Raw genomic sequence first — 24,110 nt, 5'->3', positions numbered from 1 at the left:
TGGAAATAAGCCAAGTGCTTTTCTAGGATCTCCTTTTTTGTTGACCTTGTACCAGTGAACTGTACTGTCATGAAACTGTACCGTTTACTATGCAAACTTCTAATAAAGTCTTCAATCAATCAATCAATCAATCAAAGTGAATGTGTCTGTGCCAACTTTGTAGCTATTGCCTTAAGTGTGTGTGTGCTTACTCTGTAGATAGTTGATCTGTTTAGCCGACTCTTCAGTCTGGTGTCTGTTAGATCTTCTCTCTTCCTCCAGCAGAGCTACAAACAAACAGGTACAACAAGTGACTCATAATTAAGATTTAATGTATACTAGAAGTCCACAAACACTCTCTCAATTACAGTTTAGGTGAGTTATGAAACCGTTATTCAACATTCTGTCAAAGGGAAAGGTTTCTTCACTCTTTAATGTGTATACTGTATATATAATGTATTTCATATTTGATTGATTCAAACCTATAAGACCCTCACCTGGACCCTCCCATAAATATTGAACAGAACCCTTTACCAGTAGTAATCCTACCTTGTAGCTCCAGACATTTCTGCTTGCCAGTGTTGGCTAATTCCTGTGCTTCCAGTAGTTCTCTGTGGAGATGGTTGATGACCTGCTCTGTGTCTCCCAGCTCGAGACCGGCCCGACGCAACTCATCTATACAGGAACAGGAAAGAGAGTAAACAATTCATTTATCAAGACGGAGGAAGGAATTATGGAGTGAATGTCTGTGTTCAATGAAGTCAATTTGTTGAACACACTGTAGCAAAGAGCAATAAAAACAGAGTAGAGAACAAAATAAAAGTGTACTATAAAGCAGGGGTTTTCAAAGTGGGAGGTGCCACGACAGCAGTCCAGGGGTGCCGCGAGATAACTTGATAATATTTAAATTTAAAAAATATTTAGTATAATTTTAAACATGAAGTACAAAGTTATTTTCAGTCAGTTCTAACCAAAATGGCTATTATCTCAACGTTTTCCGCGCAACAAAATCACTAAAATATAGTCACTGTTGGGCAGAAACCTTGTATCTCCACGATTCAAATGTGTACGTCTTTTGGTGAAGCAAAGCCCTGCTTCATCGTACAAGACTGTCGCACAAAACTAGTGAAAACAGCAGATCTACAAGCACACAACGCCTCGCGATGCGAGGCGTTGCTTTAGTTTAGTACATTTTATAGATGATAAATACAAAATGAACAGTTTTGGACATACAAGGTTTCCACCCGACAACGATGATATGCTATAAATATAAGGTGCTGGGAGTGAAAATTATAATGTAGGGGTGCCTCGGATTAAAACAAATATTTATTGGGTGCCCTGAGAGAAAAAAGTTTGGGAACCCCTGCTATAAAGAGTTGCCATTGTTACCTTTGAGTAAAGAGACTCTGTTCTGAGGCTCAATGAGCTCCTGATCATCCATGTTGCCATCTGGAACACATGAACAATAAATACATTAGCTACAGCAGTGCTTCTCAACCTGTGGGTCGGGACCCCCAGATGACAGTAAAGTGACACTTTAAGGACTTTTAATACCTAACAAAAAAGTAACCGGGTCAAACTAAATGTAATGCCTCAACTCCTACAATTCCATGTGCTTGTCAGGGTGGCGGGTCCCCAGCTCAAATGTGATTGTTTTGGGGGGTCGTGGCCTGAAAAGGTTGAGAACCACTGAGCTACAGTATGGCATCCAATTTTGGGCACGGCAAAGATTTAAAATTCATCTTTTTACTAAAAACATTAGAGTTTAACTGGTTAGACTGTGACCCAATACCGTAAGAATTAACAAAACTAATGCCATAATTATCACAACATAACTGTAATAATAATACAAATAGTAATAACCACTGTAATTGTATTATGAACAGCAATGATGTTTTCTGCCATCATTTTAAAAGATAAAGTTGATTGTTATTAGCTCCATGAATCGTTAAATAGGACAGGTGATAGTGAATATAATCTATTTGTTAAAAACAAGTAAAAATGTTAAACAGTACAGTATTTACAATCATATTGAAATTAAATTCATCACACACACACACAAGCTTTTAACTGGTTTCCTACCTGAGGTGTCATCACTGCTGCGGTCTTTGCTGGGACTCAGAGTGTCTGACATGTCCGACTCTTTAGACTCCATCAGATTCTCTATATAGACACACACACACACACACACACACACACACACACACACACACACACACACACACACACACACACACACACACACACGTGAAATAAAGAAAAACAGGAATGAGCAAAAGCACACACACAGGAGAGGGAGATACCATTATCTGTGAACGGAGGGGATTTTCAAATAGGACAATGGTATCATCGTCCGTTTATGGTCCCCTGAACACGAACACACACACACACACACACACACACACACACACACACACACACACACACACACACACACACACACACACACACACACACACACACACACACACAGCTATCCAACAAAGGCAGACAGCAGCATCAGCTTTAAAGTTCAAATCCAAAAAGTTTCATATATTTAATATATATTTGAGTTGTCAGAAATGCTGGATGGTTCTGTAAGGTAGGCTTGTTTTGAATGGATCCGTGAGCAACGAACTTTGTAATACTACCGTGCCTTGAAAATGCCTTTCAACTTTGTAACAGCTCTCCATGTATGCTATGTGTGTGGTGTGTATGGAAGCATGTGGACACTGTGTGTGGGTGTGTGTAATTTGAAGAGGGCATTGTTACTTTTAAAGCTGAAGCCAGATTGAAAGGTTCTTCCAAACGGACTCAACTTCTCTCTGGGCTTTAAACAGTTTTTAGCCTGACTGTGCAACAAGTATGGTTTAAGCATAATACTTAATAATAGCTAATCTACAAGCTATTGACAAATCGCAAAGCATTGTGACCTTGTAGATTTGTATGGCTTCACTTGAGCACAGCCCATTGGACAAAGACATGCCCCGGCAAGTAGCAATTTTGTATTAGAACACCATGTACAATTGACCTTGTAAAGATGTAGCAGCAACAATGCAAATGGATTTAGTTTCAAACACATTATTTACATGGTTGGCTTTAGTGACTAAACACCCCAACTTTTAGCAATTAGCTGGTGCTACAGGTGTGCACAAATTATTTCAGCAATGACTCATCAATATTGATTCATGTTTGTTGTAACCTAACCTAACCTAGTATTTATTCATCATAATGACTATTAATTGTCTGGCTGTTGAAAAGAGCCATGTTCTTTTTTTTTTCTTTCAGTGCACTCAGGACATGTTTTGACAAAGAACGGCAAACTAATGTTTTTGTGAAGTTTCTTTAACTCATTCAGTGCCAATTTTTTCAAAAGCCCTGGGTGCCAATGACGTCTTTTGTGTTTTTTGTATAGAAAAAAAAAAAAAAAATCATTTCAAAAAATTTCAAAAAAAAATTCAAAATTCATGGGTGGCACATGAACCTTGGAGCCATTTTGGCATTTGGCACAGAAAGAGTTAAAATGTTAAGTTTAAAAGTGAACATTTATCAAAGTATTTTTGTAATTACTTGGCTATGTAATTCGTTTTAATAATTTGTGTTTTGCATTTTGTATGCCGTCTCAAATTGTATGACTATTATGCTGCTCTTTTATATGTAAACCACTTGGTGACCTTGTTTGGAAAAGTGCTACAGGTATATATATCATTATCAATACCATAATCAGTCAGACACGGGTCGGTTTCGGCTCTATTATCTCTGACCTGTTTATCATTATGTACAATACCCGAGTCGATCCGAAAAGACCCAGACTCATTACGGATCGGTAGAGAAAAGCATGAAGTGCTACGCGATGATGGTTACACTGACCTGGGATCAGGTCAGTGTCGGAAGGAAAAAAGTCTCAACGACTAAGATCTCTGACCAAATTGTCATACTGTAGGTCAACTCGGGTTTGGTTCCGTTATTTGAAAAGAATCTCGGAACCAGATATCTCGGAAGTCAGATATAATGTCAGGGTTGGGGTCAGCTGTTTTAGACCCGTTAAGAGCTCTAGTCTGGATCCACAGTTTGTGCACAACTGGTACAGACAGACACATGATGAAACAAATCATTTAATTAAGAGTTTTGTGATCAGTGACAGTTTATCTTTACATTTATGTGGTAAAGTGTACCTCTGAGTCTGTCAGGACTGGCCAAGCTGTTGTCTTCAAGTTCTGCTGTCTGGTTGTTCTGAAGGTGAGCATCAATCACTTCTAAACACACAAAACATACAGATTATTTAATCATTACATACAGTACATACATACTTTTCAACACAGATTACAATATAAGCACACACACAACGTAGCACACTCAATGTTTGCATGCATATATCCACACTAGGGCTGCAACTAACGATTATTTTCATAATCGATTAATCGGTCAATTATTTAAACGATTATTCGGATCGTGGCATTTATTTCGCTATTACATTATACCTTCAATTTGAGTTTCTTGTAGACATGCTTTAAAAAACACATCATTTATTACATTTTGCTCAGCTGCCGATTGGGTTCCTAATAAAAGACAAAAAAGAAATACCCTTTTCTGACTGCATACTGATTAAAGAATAGCTAGACATTTTGTCAGGCTAAAGGGTAACAGTATTCTTTTCAAATAGGTAATTAAAAAATAAATATTCAAGTCATATTATTTGTTCTTGACCCTATATTCCTGCACAGTATTAATAAAAAATTCTGCGATTGCCAATTCCATTACGATTACTAAATTAGTTGGCAACTAATTGAATAATCGATTTGATTACGATTAATCCTTGCAGCCCTAACCCACACACACACTGAGTTCACCTCAGATCAGCTCTTACCGTCAAAGTTGGTCAGTTTGTGGATTGTAGATCCTACAGCTGCTTTTAGCTGTTTGACCGCTGGATGGAAGGAGAGATTTCATGTCAATAAAGTATATACACAAATCTGCCATGACCTATGACCTTTAGAATGCACAGAAAGGTCATCCTATAAATCCATTTCCCTGTAGATTCAACACAGCCAGAGAACCAGAGTTACGAATGATGATGAGTTATTTTATCAAAGCTTGACATTACATAGAAAATAAAGAATAAAAGACAAGCCAATGAAAGGGATGACTAAAGAAATGTATGCTGAGTTACCATACTACAGTAGGTGTAAGAGAAGAGAAAAGACCAAACATTCATTTTCTTTCAGAGTTTTGCTAACCCTCAACCGACAGCTGAGTTTATGGAATATTGTACTTTTAATGGTTACTTTTTTTGCTGCACCAACACATATGATAGAAAACATAACAGACAAAAACAAGTAAGTGTCTGCAAAGAAAAGGCTGAGACAGAACTCAGCTGAAAACCCACTCTACTGGCAAATGTACAATCACGGCCGTTGCCAGCACAATTCACCCTTTGTCAAGTCCCGCCCATTGTCCTGCCCCTCTCCACACCCATTGGTTGCTGTGTCTTGGTGGGACATTCAGTGGGACATTCCATCCACTGCCATGTTAATTCAGTTGCTTCATATTGTTATTCTGTGTGCTCAATTCTAATTTCAAACTTTGTTTCAGTCAATTGGAGCTGCTCAGAGGCAGCATAGTGAATCAGCATGTTTTTAAATGTTTGTATTTCTCAAAAAATTATGTTTTAGCTAATTCAACATAAAAAAGGCGGAACCAGGGCGGGACAAGGCAGATAGAGCCTGCTGGTTGGTCAGTCAAGGACCAATCAGGAGGCTAACAAAGGGTGAATTATACGAAGTCTGGAAGCATATCTAATTCCACCAGGAAACCAGGGACAAAACTGCGTTAATTGTGTTTCGACGGAGACATTGGGCCAGAGAGCTCACTCTGCCTGCCATTCCACTGGCAAATGTACAGTCCTGCGATAATTATGTGACGTATGGGTGCATATCTAATCCATCAGGAAACCAAGGATCTCAGATTCATCGATCGGGCCACTGGGTTTCTCACTGTTACGAGCAGACAGAACAAAGGCTTTCTCTCGTTAAGATCTTCTGAGAGGAGTACGTCTCATGATCAACAATTCTTGGTGTAACCAAAGGAAAGCTTAACTTTCCTTTGGTATATGCTTTCCTTTGGGGGTGGGGTGGGCTACCTGGGGGTTTTACTACACAAATTGTTACTGTTGTGTACATCCCCCCACAAGCCATCATGGACTTAGCATTAAAGGGAAATGAGACTCTAGGCTGATTTTGTAGTTTGATTTCCAGTTAAGATTTAATAAAAAAATCACACCCGTGTGAACTGAGCGGTGGTTCTCTCCCCCCCCCCCCCCGTGTGTGTGTGTGTGTGTGTGTGTGTGTGTGTGTGTGTGGCCTGGACAACAGCGCCCCTCCCTTAACATGTGTGGCCACTAAAGGTACTACACAGGCTTGAGGCTACATACAGACCCACCCACCCACATACATACAAACAAACATACCTACACACACGGCCACGCTATGGAGACGGTGTGACCACCGCTCAAAAAAGGGTAATAACATGGCAGGCTGCATGGCTGACATTAAAGATGCACCAATGTGTAAACATTGGCAATACCATTGATTACTGTCTGCAGTGTCTGGAGGTCTTTACGAGTCCAACCGAACTCAACTGTGCATAAATGACGCTGTTCCAACACAGTCAGTTTATATAATAATATCCCAACCAGTAACTATGGATTAACAGCGATGTTTGCGCAGTACTTCATGTGTGTGACACTGCCTACAACCTTGGACTATGGTAGATTATGCTGAAACTTGGTGAGAGGACACATTCTGTCCAATAGTCACTTAATGGGCGATTACTTGTTGGCAATGAGATGACGGAAATGCAGACGTTTTCAGGCCAACGATACACTGGTGAGTGGTGATTTGAACAGACAGGATGGAGGTAGTCCTGCTTAGCCAGACGACCCGAGATCTCAGCATACCGAAACTCCTTGAGACATCTAAATTCAATGTGGGGACCAGAACGGCCGCTAACAAGCCAACAAACCAATTGCTTTGAAAACCAATTTAAAGAAAACTTGAACGATCATGAACACCAAGCTACAACTGTGCAGAAGGGCAGGATATGGGAACCCAATGTAAAACATGCAGACATTTTAACAGTCAGCAACCAGGCAGACAGGCTGTAGGTTCTAGCCTCAATAGCGAGTTTAAGCTCGCTACGGCAACAGCAGATGACAACGGTAATCGGAAATGATCCGCGCTCGATAGATAAACCTGCCGTCGCCACGGCCGCCTCTACTACGGCAGAAGGTCCCTTCCCACGTAGCGTCTACTCCGTCTGCTGCGTGTACGCGTCGCCATGGGAACCAAAGCGTTCAGTGAAAGGGGTGGGAACCCGTCGCCGCCGAGGCTTTGCTTAACCATTTTGATCGCTACGGCGATTACGTCATAGCAGCCGTAGTCCGCCTGGCGTTGCCGTATTGCAAACCATCTAGCTTAAACTCGCTATTATTGAGGCCATGGCTACACGGAGCTGGATTTTTCATATATCCCGGTTTTTCAGATATCCACATAGATTTAGTTTAGATGTCTCCAGACATTTTGGTAGGTGCAGATCACAGGTCACCTGGCTAAGCGAGTCTAGGATGGAGGAACAGAGATGACCCGCCACCATGAATAGAAAATAAAAGCTCCTTGTACAGTGTACTCACGTTGACAGTCTATAAGTTGTTGTATTCTAGTAGAGTCTCCACCACTGTTTACATGACAGTTATCTAACAGGAACACAACTAGATATTACTCACAGGCAAAACACAACTTCACACATACCCAACAATCAATGCCATCGTAAATATCAAGCTACAGCTGGATGGAAGGACATGGAAGCCTAAAATAAGACATGCAGAAAATGTAACAGGCAGGCAGGCAGGCGGGCAGACAGACTGACAGACAGACAGACAGACAGACAGGCAGGCGGTCAGACAGACAATACAGTCATAGCAGCAATGAATGTTTGAGAGTCCTCTTCGTGTCCTCCAGATTCAGTACAACAGTACAGTTACAGATTCAATGGTATTATTAATAATAAACACATAAATATGTGTTTTTCGTCAGATTCTAGCCGATGTTCATCAACACTGGAGAGACACAAGCTGCCATCATCTTACTTACTGCTATTATTAGTACAAGTCTGACACATAAAGAGAGGTAGACTGACATTCCAATTGTTAATTGTCATCTTCATGACTGTCATTATCACCATCATTATGAGATGAGCACCAGCAGCCAAGTGAAGTGCTCTCATCTAATATGAATGGATCTAATCTGATGATCAGAAAAAAAAAGATCCCACATCCCAGATAACAACCAAACACCTCCGGATTATGATCAAACTACCATCATCAACCCAGATTAGCTCTCAATAACCATCATTTATCAATACTTCAGTGAGTCTCTCTTTAGAGAAATTGAAGAATATTCCCACAATATCTTTTATATGTGATTGATTAAATCTAATCTCATTTCCAAGTACCATCATCACACCATTAGCAGACCACCACCACCTCAGAATAGAAAGACCCTCGTCCCAGATGATATCACCAGTAAAACTATATCTATACCATCATCATCTTCATCACCAGGCCCTTCGTCTGTGTCTGAATCTTCTTCCTCTTCCTCCGGGTGTTTGATCTGGTTCTCGTTCTCTTTGTCCTCTACAGACTGCATTACTACATCCATATACACACACACATATTACACACACACAGCTGTGATGCTCTCATCCAGAGAGACTTACAGAATGAATGATCATAATTATGTTCAGGTACAGACATAAATCCCATACCTCATTTAATTTCATTTGTTTATTAATTTAGTCATTAGACTGATTGATTTTTGCCCTCATTTAATGTAGAGAGATAGACCGCAAAGTGAGAGGGATTCAAAACTACAAGTGGTCATTTGTGTGGTCAGCAGACTCCACACCAGTTGAGCCACAGAGCGGTTCTAACCTCTTCTTCTGAATACATTTGTTTCTACTCAATTAATCTGTAATCATCTTTATCTTCCACAACCACAGACGACAATACCAAGAGACAGACGTGCAACCACACAACCCAGGACCAATTAAAACCAAGCCATAGTGATATCAATCCGATTAATGATTGTTATTAGAGTAACATATTTACTTGATTACCGCCTCAACTGCAAAATACACTAACTTTAACAGCAGAGGAGACAAACTAAACAACGCCTCAGAATCAGATATTCACTGACTACAGATAGACAACTATTATTGTTAGATGTAACTTTAACCAAGAAATACAGAAAATGGTTTAAGATGATTATTATTATTATTATCATTGACTTCAACACCAGAGGACATGTTAGGACTGTAGTTTAAAGAAAAAGACAAATAAGATGGAGAGACAAAGAACAATCACACTTTCCACACAGCTGGACGGACGGCCGGCCAGACAGACAGACAGAAAATATAATTAACCAAAGTTTAAAAAAGAAAAGCGTGGAGAAAAGCCTCAGAGCCAGTGATAGGAAGTAGAAGGTAGTCATGCAGGAAGTGATCATGCACAGTTAGTGTATTAAGAGGAGGAAGTGTCACCCAGATAGATGGTTATGGGTATGGCATTAGGGCACGGCGTTGACTCACCCAGACTGTTGTTTTCTTTGATACTTTTCTCCTGAATTTGTTCCAACCGAACTGGAAACAATAGCAGTTTCATAAGAGAACGCCAGTATCGCAAGGAGGTTTATACTGTACACTGACCAAACATACTAGACACAAAGCAACTCGAGCAGGACATCTAAGCCAGGGGTTTTCAAAGTGGGTGACGGGGCACCCTGGGGTGCCGTGACGGCAGTCCAAGGGTGCCGCGAGATAATTTGATAATATTTGGAATTTATTTGGACACTTATTTAGTATCGTTTACTAATTAAGTACAAAGTTATTTTCAGTCACTTCTAACCAAAATAGCTATTATCTCGACGTTTTCCTCGCAACATAATCGCTAAAATGTGTCATAAATATAAGGTGTTGGGAGTGAAAATTATGAATATAATGTAGGGGTGCCTCGGATGAAAATAATATTTTTAGGGGTGCCCTGAGCTAAAACGTTTGGGAACCCCTGATCTAAGCAATGTCTGGTTAGCTGTCAAGAGTGGCATCCGATTCCAAAGAGAGTTGAGCTCCGATGCACTGTGTTAAGGCTGACAAAAGTGCAGGGAGTAATTGTTTTGGTTCACTCAAAATCCCTCTTACGTATGTGCAAATGAGTGATCTTTTAAATCTCCATCCGCGTAATCTCAGCCAATCACAGTGATTTGGGGCGGGTTTTGAGCTCAACTTGCTTGGGGAATCACTCGCATGCATCAGCGTGATTCAATGTGATTCAACTGATTTACAATTGTTGTTGTGTTTTATCGTTTTAATCAAGTGTTATTCAGCCCTGCATTATATTTAAACATGTTGTTACCTTTTAGTAGTTTGTGTGAGGAATGTGCCCAAATAGGCACACTGAACAGAAAGACAGGTGATAACCCGTCTCTGTGTTCAACGTGCATTTGTATGTGTGAAGTGTGTGTGTGCAAATTACCCTGTAAAGCGGTCAGTCTCTCATTAGTGAAGTCGTTATCGGCCTGCAGGGCTTCGATGCGCGCCTGCAGAGCTTGTTCCTTGTCCTCCATCTCTCCTATCCTCTGCTCCAGCTCCTTCTTCTCCGTCTCTCCCCTCTGAGTCAACTCCTCATGATGGCCCTCTGCTACCTGAAGACAGACAGAATGGCAGAGAGACAAAGTCAGAAAAATTACTTAAAGGGGCACTCCAACCCTTTTCAACCTATCTTCATATAATAGGTCCTCACTAATGTTCATGATAAAATATCACAATTTTTTTCTACTCAGTTTGGGTCTCATAGGAGAGCGGGTGGGTCAAATCCTTCTACCGGTGACATCATCAATGGGAAATGCAAGCTAATAGAAACTGCAGGCTTTCTATTCCTGAAAAAGTTGCAATGTTAAAGTGGAAGGAATTGTTCTCGTGATAATAATAATCTAAATATATATATTATATATATATTATATATATATATATCAGAGATTGCGTTAGACCGGAAATTGACGGATTTGACCGATTTATAATGACAAAGACCGGAAAATATAAACCTCATCGGACATAAGGACCGATTGAAAATGACACGGCAGTTCACCGCAAATCTCTCTCTCTCTCTCAATGTCTCTCTCTCTCTCTCTCTCCCCCTCATCACTGTCTCTCTCTCACATGCACGTCTGGTTGCACAAACACACACGGGTTAAGTACACTTTTTCCTGTTAATAATAACCTGTGTGAAATAAGCTGCATTGGGAGGTAAACGGGAGACACTTTATTGTGAAGGTAAGACAGGAAATGATAGTTGTTGCTGGGTAGGCCTAGTTGTCGGTTTGTTATGTTGTCGCTATGCTCTCTATGAGCTGCCTTGGTTTTGGAATATGAGCGCGCAGTTTAAGTTATAGTACATGAATGGACAGTCAAAAATAAGTTGTATTATCAGAACTGTTTAGCCTAAACATTAATTTGCGAACGGGGCGCTGGGGGAGAGAGAAGACAGCAGTCCATTTCAGCGTCATTTTGCAATGCGCACTGTGAACCCATGGGAATTATTGAAGGCACGCAGGACAACTACAACCCATATAAAACAAACTTTATACACTCGATTGAAGTTCTTTATGAGGAGATGTTATGGAAACTGTACAAGATCACCACCAAAGCCTTTTCAACCTTCCCAAAGTTGCATAACAGAGATGCAGGATGATCGTGACCACTCGACCATACTAGTGAGTAGTCAGTCTATAATTGATTCCTTTCTGGCCAGATTAATCTATCAACCTATGAAACATTGCGCAGACCCCACTTTCAGACTATTTCTCATTATTCTGTACATTATTATGTGTTGGCCTGAAATATGATGCAGAACAGAAACAACTTGTTATGAAACCATGCAGTATCTGTGCAAACACACAGCCTGCCTGAGTAGTCCAATATAATTAATTTCCTTATGCAAGATGATCGATCATCATCAAAACATACAGCTTCGGGGAGTTCCGACAAGATGGCGACCGAGTAGGACGCGTTTGTTGAGCTCTGTGGAGGTGCATAGTTTTCACATTTTTTAAGCCCATTTTTTACTGCCTTTATAGTTCTTTCGAGACTTTAAACGCCCAAAACACTGGTGAGCGTCTGTTTTTGCAGTTGTTTCGTGTTTCATGCCGAATACGATTAACACGAGGTCGAGGAGTACCAGGTCTCCGACCGCAAACGCCGACAACATGGCCGGCGCAATGCAGGGCGACGCTGACGCTCCGGTTACAAAGAGCATGCTGCGCGAGGTCCTCAAGGAATCACTGAAAGAGTTTATGGATGGTTTTATTCAACCCATGATGCTTGGCTTGGAGAAGAAATTACTGAAGAAGATTGATGACTTCGGAAAGGAGCTGCGTCCTGCAGTCGCCACGCTGAACACGACCGTGGCTGAACAGGGGGAGGCCATTGAGAACTTTGGTTCCTCCATGGACAGTTTGCAGATGTGTATCACTGAATTGGAGAGAAGATGTGCTAATCTGGAGGAGAAGCTCGTCATAGCAGAAGACCGGAGTCGTAGGAACAACATAAGAGTGATTGGGATCTCTCCTGGGCTAGAAAAGGCTGACCCAGTGGCCTTTATCCAGTCTTTTTTGCAGAAAACATTCCCCGACGAGTTTCCCGACTCCCCCCCGGAGGTGGATCGTGCTCATCGGACCGGCAATCCACGTTCTGATAAGCCAAGGGCTTTCCTGGCAAGGATCCATTTTTTCCGGGTAAAGGAACGCATACTCCAGCTCTCCAGGAAAGCAGGCCAACTGACATACAATGGCAAAAAGGTGTATATTTTCCCCGACTGGTCTGCTGAAACATCAAAGAGAAGGGCAGCTTTCGGGCCAGTAAAGGAATTCCTACGTTCCATCACCGCGGAAGGGGTTAAATACGGAATAAGGCACCCGAGCAAATTCTGGATAACCGTGGATGAGGCGACTTCTACTTTCAACTCACCCAAGGAAGCTCTGGCCTTTTGCAAGGATAAGTTCAAGACTCCAGGTGCTGCGGACGAGACTCTAGCTACGCAGGATGATGAGACGACAGTTACAGAGAACTAACTTTTACCAGGGACACTTTTGCTTTCGTGATCGCGTGCTTTCAAACACATTCTGCCGATGTGATATCCTTTTGCCTTTAATGGACTGTTGGTAAGCTGGCTGGGACTTTGGAGATGACTTTTACGCAGCGTCTTTCTTTCCTCACTCTCTCCTCCTCCTCCTCCCCAAAGGGTGAGTTGTTAATGTAAGCCTACTTATTGTTTTGGACTCATCATCTGACTTGACGTTGTGTTTTCAAGTGTTTCGTTTCATAATACCTATTTTATTTGTTTTATTTTTTAACAAGATCTGTAAGCAGATGGGTGTTACTCGTTTTAATTTAGGTTACCGCAAGGAGAGAGGATTTAGGGCTGCTAAAGCTATAAGCATAATTCACTGTCTTTTTTGTTTGAATATAATGGACATTGTTCTTGTTATTATTGTATTCCTTTTCTTTGCTCTTATTGAGCGTTGTGCTGCTTACTATATAGGTCTAGAGGGTTTTATCTCTCTCTGTTAGGCTTTGTCTAACGTGTTCCGTGTCGCGGTTCGGACGGAGCCTGCTCTCTCTATCGTCTTCCCTCTATGTCTCTCTATCTATCTCGGCTTTCCCTCTCTCTCTCTCTCTCTCTCTCTCTCTCTCTCTCTCTCTCTCTCTGGCTCTCTCTCTCGCTGTGTGTGTGTGTGTGTGTGTGTGTGTGTGTGTGTGTGTCTTTCTCTCTCTCTCTCTCTCTCTCTCTCTCTCTCTTTCTGTTAGGTAATGGCGGCTATGTTGGTTGTTAGTTTATGGTTCGTTTATGCCGCCTAAAACGCTACTTTTTCGGGTAGGAGGGCGAGACTGGGCTTTGGCCTTTGTATTGAGTAATGTAGCCTACTGTTTAAGGTGAAACAGATATAAATAATATGGTCTAAATTGTGAAGGCTCCGCGGTTCCAGAGACCACTCGCTCTCCCGCCCTTTCTCTATGTCTCTCTACCTATCTCTGCTTCTCCTCTCTCTCTCTCTCTCTCTCTCTCTCTCTCTCTCTCCCTGGCTCATTGACTCGTTCTTTTTTTTTCCTTTTTTTTCTAATCTCAATAGCTGGCGGATGTACGATCTCGTGGCGCGTTGGCTCTACGTGCTTGTGGATCCGCTGTCTGGGGGGGGGGGGGGGGGGGGGGGTAGTTATTTACCTACTTTACTTGTTAAAATGTTAATTTACTTGTTAAAATGTTAATTTCTTGATGGGGGGAGAGGGGAGCTCTGTATTGGGATATTTATTTTGTAGTCGTGATTGGGTAGGTTCACTGTTTGAAGTATGGTAGTTTACTGTTTAAGACGGAAACAGACTTAACTAATATGATTGACATTTATCTAAGTTTGCACTGGCCTTTTGGGCATGTACAGGGAGCTGTATATGGCGCAGTATGCATTATGTGTGCTGTGTTGTATATGGTTTCCTGATCATACATAACTGTGTTTTATGTAAATACTTATGTATACAGACTTTTCTTTTCTTTCCTTTTTTTCCCCCTTCTAATTAGTAATTGTGGTTTGTATGCATGGATGCATGGGGGGGCTGTATGTGGCGCAGTATGCATTAACACTGTGTGTGCTTTGCTGCATATGGCCCCCCGGATGTGCTTTTAATTTCTATTTCTAACTACATATGTAAGTGCATATATTTTTATATCATATACACTGATTTCCTTTTTTATTTATTTTTATTATTAATATTATATTAGTGCCTTGTCGTGGTGACAGCCTTATTTCCACTTATCTGTCACAAGTGTTTGGTTATTTGCATTAGCGTGGCTTATAGGGCTTTATCACATTCTAAGTGGGCCTAATGCTGGACTGATTATTATTATTACAGTTGTTATAGTCCCCTCAATTTTTTTTTTTCCCTTTATTCTTTTCTTTTTTCTCTCCCCCTTCTTTACTAGAAATGTTAACATACCATTCTCATTTATTTAAGTGATATGAAGTGGGGAGATTGATCATAATTTGAGCTGATGGAATGTTTGAGAGCTATTCAGCCACAAGAAGGCACTTTTTTGTTGTTGTTGTTTTTACTTTGGTGATCTGTTATATATTTACATAACCACCAGAGGGCAATGTATGGTTACTTTTGGGCAGTTACTTGTTTGCACTCTCTGACAGAGTGAAATGAAGGTTGACTAATAGGTTGATGGGGTGGGGAACTGTTTTTGTGCATTCTGATGCTAATGGGGTTTTCCCCCTCAAGCTTCAATGTTATGTGTTTTTTTATGTTCGTTTGATGTTGCTTTTTCCTTTCTGTTCCTTTTGGGGTTGTTTTGTTTTTCTGTTGGGAAGGTTTGTTGTGAGGGACCAACTAGGAAATTCTAAAATGTTCTACTGTGCTTGCTGTGCGTATGGTTTGAACCACAATTATGACAGAATATAAATTTCTAAGTTTCAATGTAAGGGGAGCGAATATACCGCATAAGCGAACCAGCATTTTGGGGGTTTTGCGATCTAAATCAATTGACTTTGCATTTATACAGGAGTCTCATCTTTTAAAAGAGCATTCCAACCGATTGGCTAATAAACATTATCGTGTTTTAGCCTTTTCAGCTGCTTCTTCCAAAACCAAGGGAGTAGCCATATTGGCTAGACGTAACCTTAGGTTGGATTCTTTGGGTGATTGGTCTGACAGTGACGGGAGGATAGCTGTTGCTAAAATCCGCTTGGAGGGTAAAATGCTAGCACTAGTCTCTGTGTATGCTCCAAATGTTTTAGACAAAGAGTTTTACAAATTACTAACTAAAACCTTATTGGAACTGACGGATTTCAAAATCATTGTTGGTGCTGACTTCAATGCAACATGGCAACATAACCTAGATAGATCCACTGGGGTAGAAAGCAGAGAACAAGCACTAGCGTCTGCAGAACTACGTGCTTGGGCAAACTCAACTGGCTTACTCGACATCTGGCGTTTAATGAACCCAACGGTTAGAGATTTTTCTTTTCTGTCGGGTAGGCATGCTTCATTCTCTAGGATCGATTACGTTTTTGCCCCTGTTAGCTTGTTTCATAAAATTGCCAAGGTAGAGTTGCTCCCAATGTCACTCTCGGATCACAAGGCGGTGCTGTGTGTTGCTTCACTGAAACAGGTTATAGATAGAGCTCCTAGATGGCGGTTTAACACCACACTGCTGCGCGATGCGGCATTCGTAGCTCAGTTTCAAACTGGTTTGCGTGAATTTATAAATATCAATACAGGCTCAGTTGAGGATCCCAGAATTCTTTGGGATGCAATTAAAGGCTTTATCAGGAGTAATACAACCCTCTATGCGTCCACTCAGAGAAAATTAAGGTCAGCCAAACTGGTGGAATTGGAATCTCGGTTTTCTACTTTGGATAATTCTCTCCAAAATAACTTTGATGTTAGTACAGCAACTCAGAGGGAGCTAGTTAAGAAAGAAATTAACTCCATTCTCAAGCGCCGCTCAGAATTTCAAATGAAACGCACAAGGCAAAACTACTATTTTAATAGTGCAAGACCCAGTCACTTACTGGCTTTACGTCTTAGATCCAATGAGCATTTTGCTGATATTGTTAGTGTCAAATCAACAACGGGAGCCATGGTTACAGAACCCAAAGAGGTCAATGCCACGTTTCGTGCTTTTTATGATGAGCTCTACACCTCCGAGGTCATTCACGATGATGCAGTATGCAATAATTTTTTATCCAACATACAGTTACCAACCCTTAGCGAGGCGGATGCGGAAGCCTTAGATAGACCGCTCCATCTGGCGGAATTACAGGAAGCTGTGCTCGCAATGCGTAGGGGCAAGTCGCCTGGTTTGGATGGGATACCCCCTGAACTTTATGCCATCTTTTGGGAAGATCTAGGTCAGCTGATGCTAGACATGTTTCGATATGCAATTGAAAGTGGCTCTTTCTCCAGGGATGTGAATGTAGCTATTATATCATTATTGTTGAAGAAGAACAAGGATCCCACAGATTGCGCAAGCTATAGACCGCTTTCACTTTTGAATTCTGATCTAAAAGTTTTTGCTAAGGTGCTTGCGCGTCGCTTGCAGGGTTTTATGACCACCTTAGTACACTGTGATCAGACAGGTTTCATAGGAACTAGACTAGCCTCTGATAATGCTAGACGACTATTGCATATCATCGATAGGGCTAAGGAGCTGAGGACCCCCGCCGCAGTGTTGTCGCTCGATGCGTTGAAGGCATTTGATCGTCTGGAATGGTCTTACCTGTGGGCTGTACTAGATAAAATGGGATTTGGTGCTTCATTCATACATTTTGTTAAAGTACTTTATTCTAATCCGTCAGCGATGGTCCTAACCGGTAAGATCTGTTCGCCGCTATTCACGATTGGCAGATCTTCGAGGCAGGGTTGTCCCCTTAGTCCTCTCCTTTTCGCACTTTCACTCGAACCCTTGGCTCAGACAGTGCGTCAGTCTGCAGATATTACTCCTGTTTCGATTAACAACACACAGCATCGCATTTCCCTATATGCTGACGATATTCTACTGTTCATTGAGAATGCACCACAGTCAATTACTCATGTCCTTCAAATCTTTGATCAGTTCAGTTCCATTTCCGGCTACAAAATTAATTGGACGAAGTCAGCCCTTCTACCTCTAAATGATCAGATGAGATCTGCTATCCTGCCGCCCATAATCCCAGTAGTAAGCCAATTCAAATATCTTGGCATAGATATTTTCCCCTCTCTTCAGGCTATTGTTAAGAACAACTATGGTGACACTCTAAATAAGATTTGTCTTGATTTAGATAGATGGTCATCTTTGCCCAACTCTCTCCAAGCTCGAGTTTCAATCATAAAGATGAATGTTCTTCCTAGGGTTAACTTTGTAAGCTCTATGCTCCCTTTGCCACCACCGCCGCAATACTGGAATAAGCTTCACTCTTTGATATCTAAGTTTGTGTGGAAAGGGAAACGCCCTCGTCTTAAACTTTCTCTATTACAGCGTGCTAGAGATGATGGCGGCCTTTCATTGCCCAACTTTAAATTTTATTATTGGGCCTTCACGCTCCGCCCCCTTTTAAATTGGTTTAACCCAGCAAATAAGGTTTCTTGGAGAGAGCTTGAGGAGAGTTTAGTGCAGCCTGTTGAATTGAGAGATCTTATCTATTCAAACATAACTACACATCAATGCAAAGTTCGCTTTGGACCTATCATTTCTCATTTAGTGGCAGTATGGAGAGCAGCTGAAAAGATGTGTAAGATTGATTGTAAATGGAACTTATTTTCCCCAGTGTTCAATAATCAAAGACTTTTAATCGAGGATCGCCCCATTCGCTTTCCAAGGTGGAGGGCTAAGGGGATTCGTACATTAGGGGACTTATTTGATAGAAATGGTTTACGACCTTTTCGAGATTTGTGTGACATCTTCAATCTGCCTGGAAATACCCTTTTTTTCTACTTCCAACTGAGATTGTCCATGAGGACCTATGGGGTCCCATGGCAAGCTCCCCTTAGATTGCACCCCTTCCATGAGTTTATCTGTGATGGTAACAGAACAAGAGGTTTGGTTTCCACCCTCTATGGTTTTTTATTAGACTGTAGTTATGGGCCCCTATCTGTTGATACTGTTTGGAGGAATGATGTACCAAATTTGGACCCTGACTTTTGTTGGGACACAGTGTGGTCTAACATTAGGCTATCTTCTAGAAATCCAGACCATCAACAAATTCATTTAAATTTTGTTCATCGGACTTATTTAACTCCCCGCAGACTATGTGCTATGAGGATTTTGAATAATCCCAACTGCACTCTCTGCGCCTCAAATAGTATTGGTACCTTCCTTCACATGGTTTGGGAATGCCCAAATGTGTCGTCATTCTGGAATATGGTTGCCTCAAAACTTTCAACTATTTTTAGTATTAATATCATATCTTCTCCTTCTTTATTTTTATTAAATGACGTCTCACAGTTGCAACTAAACAATATACGCAAGCGCATCTTCTTTGCTGGATTAACGGCGGCGAAGAAGATGGTAGCTACGCGGTGGAAACCTCCTCATACGTTAACGTTTCGCCAGTGGGCCTTAACCTTTCTAGATATAGTATATTTAGAGCAGTCGATAGCAAGGTTACACGGAGCAAAAGAAGAAAACATTAATATGTGGTCGGACATTGCAGATAAGCTTAAGGCTATGATTCAAGAAATCACTATATAGTGGTAACAGCCTAGCACAGGCATGCACTATTGTACATTCCGTGTTGGTCCGGGGAAAGGGGGTGGGTGGGTTTTCTTTTCCTTTTCTTGTTTTGCTATTGTTTGTGTTTGTCTGTTAATTGCATTTTTCTTTTGATTAATGTTTTACTTTTTCTTGTTCTATTCATATGTATGTCTCTAATTTTATGTTATGGAAAATAAAAATAATTGATAACAAAAAAAAAAAAACATACAGCTTCGGAAGCTGTATGTTTTTTGTACAGCCTACTACTCCTTTACATTCAATTAGTTCAGTCCCAACTATACAGCAGGACTTAAACTGTTGTTATTGGCTATGTTTTTGCACCTGCTTGTCATCCATGCATTCAAATTATTATGTCCGGTATTTTTATCAGATGTCCGATAAATTTTAATCATGCCGGTCACGATGACCGGCTGTTAAAAATCCTAGCGCAACCTCTGATATATATATATATATATATATGTCATAGTATATTAGAGAAACAGCACATTCGAGACGCGGAGCACTCGTGGTGCGGCACGGGGCGGAGCAAGCGGTCGCCACAACAACGTACTCCAGGCGGTGCGCCGCTCTATTGTCCACGACACTGCGAGCGGCTACCGAAGCCCCCCTGTATCCACGAAGCCCAAACGAGTTACGAGGCCCCCCTGGGTCCACGAAGCCCCAAGCGGCGCGAAGGCCAGCGGACCTTGGTCCTGCTCTTCGCCCCCGAGCGCCGCAGGCGCGAGTGGCCGCGAAGAGCGGGCCAGGGCCGCGCGGCCGGCGGAGCGCCGCGCGAGTTACGAAGCCGTGGTGAATGCAATCGTTATATTTATGCCCAGGCCGTAAGGCCTGGGCAAGCGCACGTTAAACGCCCTGTCCAAGTGACTACAATGGAGCTAATGGCTAGGCTAGGCTAGGCTAGGCTAGGCTAGGCTAGTAAATAAAGAGTAAACACTTCCGGTCTGCGGCGAGTTCAAAGCGTGACGTAACTCTCTTATATACACTCTGGTGAATGGCAGAGCAGTGGCTGACGTCGCCATCTGGTGGTGATTAGTGTGTGGTGAACGTCAAAACGAGTGCTCCTTGACAACTTTTACTGGTTTCTTGAACATACTGTAACATATATATATATATATATCCACAAGTTTCCGCAGGAGTTTACTGGAGACTATCAGGACCAAACTTCCGGGTTTAACAGCAGACATACAAGCTCACGTCGCACCGCAGATGCAACCCGTTGTGAGCTTGTAAATCGGCGGCGGAAGATCGATGCAGACGTTTGCGCAATGCACTATGGGGCGTAGGAAACTCGTGGATATATATATATATATATATATATATATATATTTGACAGCTCTCCTATGAGACCCAGACTGAATAGAAAAAAATTGTGCTATTTTATTATGAACATTAGTGAGGACCTATTATATGAAGACAGGTTGAAAAGTGGTGAACTACTCCTTTAACATACCAACATCCTCATAGGGTTTCATTGCTGTTGATGTGGAATACAAACCCTAATACTGAGTTGTGTCACCTATAACACACACACAAGTTTATAACTACAACATGTAGTCCGGTTACAGTAAAAAAAAGGTTTCACTGGCTGTGGTTGAACAGTATATAAGCACTTTCATGGCACTTGTCTATAAACAAATTACTTTCACATTGGCCTGTTATAGCGCCACCACCAGGTCAACTTTTGTCAAACTAATTTTTGGAACAAAATGCCTCAAATCATGCATGTAGCGTCACATTGCCATTTAAGGCCAAAGAAGACATGGCACCCTTTTCACATTTAGCGCCACCAGGACCTGCCTGACCTGGTGGAGACCTGTGCTCGGAAGAGCACTGCTTTTAGTTTTCTTTTCTTTTTTAAACCAATTTGTATCGTTTGAATATTGGTTAAAATGTCCTGTGTACTGTACCTTGATTTTGTCGGTGAGTTCTTTGATCTGGTTGATGGCAGCGTTATATTTATTGGCCAGTTCTCTGAGCTCTTCCTGAGAACGCTCTGACATCTCTTTCAGATGAGTACATTCATCCTCTGTATTACTGAGGGACCGCTGCAGACACAAAGAGAGGGAGACAGAGATGCAGAGACCGAGAGCGACAGGACAAGTTTGATATCTTTGGATGAGGGCACGCTTCTGTGGATACTGTATATTGTTATGTAATGAAATGTTCTCTTTAACTCATATGCTGCCATGGCCGAGGAGCCCGAAAAAATCCCGTTGTCCCGCCCTGCCACGCCCGAGGAACCCGAGAATTTTTTCAAAAAAAAAAAAAAAAAAAAAAAACATTTTTTTTTCAAAAAACATTTAAAAAAAAAAAAAATGTTTTACCCCAAAAAATGTAGTAGGCATGATAGCGAACGCGAAATTGCATGTTTAACCCCCATAGCAACCCCATCTTTCAAACATGGCAGCCATCTTTGTTTACATTTTAGGAAAACATAATGGCTGCTATCTCATGAATGCCTGAACGGATTTCCATTCGGATTTTTTTGTTTGAAAGCTGTGAACAATGTGGACACACGTGGTGCATTATCTAGGCATGGGTGTGCATGATCCGTGCACTATGAATTACATGGAAGTCTATGGAGACAGTTTGTCATATGAGAGTACGAAGGTATTGTTAAATGGCAGCAGATGAGTTAATGAAATGTGTCAAATGTTCATGTCCTCCTCAAAGTAGAATGATAGGATTCCAGTTTAGAAAGTGTCTAAGTTGCTAATATAACAATTATAATAAACTCAGCACAAAAAGAAAGGAAACTTGACTTCGGTCCATTATATCTCCCCTTTAATAATACCAATTTGTATTGTGTGTTATATCATTTTCATTGTTGATTCGTCACCTTTATAACGATGTACAGCTTGTAAGCATCGGTCATTCGAGGCATGAGCTACACAGCCAAACGTGTGGGTAGCGCCAACCAAAGTTTTGCCAAAATGGCTTGCAATACTGTTCTGCTAGCATTTACTCTAGCTTTGGGCTTCCCTGACACTGAACTTAAAATTAACAAAGTGTAAAAATGGCCAATATGTGTGGTTTTTTGTTTTCCTTATTACTGTGGGAGAGTGCAACCATTCAATGCACCAAGCAACAAAGGTGAACACCAAAAGAACAGTATTGCAGGCCTGCCAGGCCCTTTTGACCATTTTTGGAGGGGCGCTACCCACACATTTGGCTGTGTTGCTCATTCCATGAATTCCAGATCTTTACAATCTGTCCCTTGTTGTGAAGGTGTCAAAGCAACGATAACAATGATATCAAACACAATACCATTTGGCATAATTATAGGGGAGATATAACGGACCGAATGTTGGCAAATTTGGGTCGGCGCTACCCACACGTTTGGCTGTGGTGCTCATTCCACGAATGCCCGATGCTTACAAACTGTACCTCCTTGTAAAGGTGACAAATCAAGGATAAAAATCATATTTTTGTGCTGAGTTTAGTATACATTAATAGTTGTAGTATGTAGTATAGTAGTACCTCTACTTCAGAGAGTTTCCGGACCACCTCTATCTTCTCCTGTAGCACTCTTCTCAGTGACTCCTTTGCAGTTGTTTCATAGTTATGTTTGTCTTCCTGTAGAGCCAGCAACTCCTTACGAATACCCTCCTCTGTCTGGGACTGAGAGAGGAGGACAACTTTAACAAGCTTCATATATTACATGTGTCTGTGTCTTCTGGACACATGTAGGCAACTCTGAAATTGAGCCACGCACGCACGCACGCGCGCGGCCATCCTTGACGCACAAATACAACAATGGCTGTCTTTAAGGAGCACAAATGTAACATTGGAGAATACAGTGGAGAGTGCACTTGGCAGAATAATTTAATTTGATTATATAATTGTTATTGTTATATAATATACAGTATTACCGGTATACAGACACTTGTAAATCTGCCACAAATCATCATGTCCCTCCTCCATTGCAGCACAGAGATTTGCACAACTTCTATATCTATCTAAACATTTTATAAATGAATACAGTTCATGCATGAAATATCAGTTGATATTGCAGTGCTTACTTAGGAGTGTTGCCTTAAGAAGTTTCAAATATTTACATTTAAAACTTGTCTTGCTCTATGTGCTGTTTTTCAATTAAGCTACACAAAATGTTCTCCCTGTTTCACAAGTTATTTAGAATGTCATCGGTTTGAGCTGCCCTGGAATGAAGTTAATGGCATCAAAGTTGTAGCTGTGCCAGAGCAAGTTAAAATTCAACTTAAGTTGAAGGTGAAATTGGAGTTCCTAGAGTGTTCACACCATTGAGAAAAGCTTGCAGTACAATATTTTGGGACTGTCTGTCTGCAGTGTTGCTACCAGCTGTATTGTGTGCAAGAGACAATAAGCCACTTGAACTCGAGTTAACATAAAATGTCCAGTAAATTAGTCAATGAAAGATGTATTGTTCTTGGCTGCCGGGCTGACCTTTCCCTGAAGGCACTGCAGAGTCTCTAAACAGAGAAGACTGAAAAATGCAAAGGATCTCTTTGGGTAATGTTTGAGTAACCTCATCCTCTGCATGTTTGTTTATTCTAGGTCAAGTTTATTAAGTACTGAAGGTTCAAGTGGTTAAATATCTGGAAACAGAACCCAAAATACACTGATGATTGTGCTGTCAAACGATGAAACTATATGGTATGTATGGGTTGTGGGTGGGTCCCTGCTTCATCTCTCTCTCAACTAAGGGGTCCTTGGCCTGAAAACGTTGAAGACCCCTGGTCTAAGGGGTTAAATTACTCAAAGTTGTAATAATGGGCCTTAAAAATCAGTCCTAAAACAGACAGGAAACGTGTAT

General features: G+C 41.3%; 1 protein-coding gene across 3 annotated transcripts in view; it reads right to left on the bottom strand.

Annotated features, from left to right (window-relative positions):
* The window catches only part of slmapa (sarcolemma associated protein a), a 60,000-nt gene that overhangs the window by 13,475 nt on the left and 22,415 nt on the right, over positions 1–24,110 (bottom strand). For 2 of the 3 annotated variants that reach the window (XM_080729176.1, XM_080729178.1), the window contains 12 exons: positions 22,796–22,936; positions 21,223–21,360; positions 10,544–10,712; positions 9,601–9,651; positions 8,555–8,662; positions 7,646–7,708; positions 4,826–4,885; positions 4,134–4,214; positions 2,062–2,142; positions 1,369–1,428; positions 529–654; positions 192–266 (listed from right to left, as the gene is read on the bottom strand). In XM_080729176.1, the coding sequence (XP_080585302.1) occupies positions 192–266; positions 529–654; positions 1,369–1,428; positions 2,062–2,142; positions 4,134–4,214; positions 4,826–4,885; positions 7,646–7,708; positions 8,555–8,662; positions 9,601–9,651; positions 10,544–10,712; positions 21,223–21,360; positions 22,796–22,936 (1,153 nt within the window). The remainder of the gene's footprint in view (positions 1–191; positions 267–528; positions 655–1,368; positions 1,429–2,061; positions 2,143–4,133; positions 4,215–4,825; positions 4,886–7,645; positions 7,709–8,554; positions 8,663–9,600; positions 9,652–10,543; positions 10,713–21,222; positions 21,361–22,795; positions 22,937–24,110) is intronic. The other variant, XM_080729177.1, reaches the window with a different exon arrangement.

The sequence above is a fragment of the Nannobrachium achirus genome (genome assembly GCF_963921795.1).
Source record: "Nannobrachium achirus genome assembly, chromosome: 6".
Taxonomy (NCBI): Eukaryota; Metazoa; Chordata; class Actinopteri; order Myctophiformes; family Myctophidae; genus Nannobrachium; species Nannobrachium achirus.
Note: the sequence above shows the minus strand (reverse complement) of the source record. Positions and strands in the feature narration are given on the sequence as shown.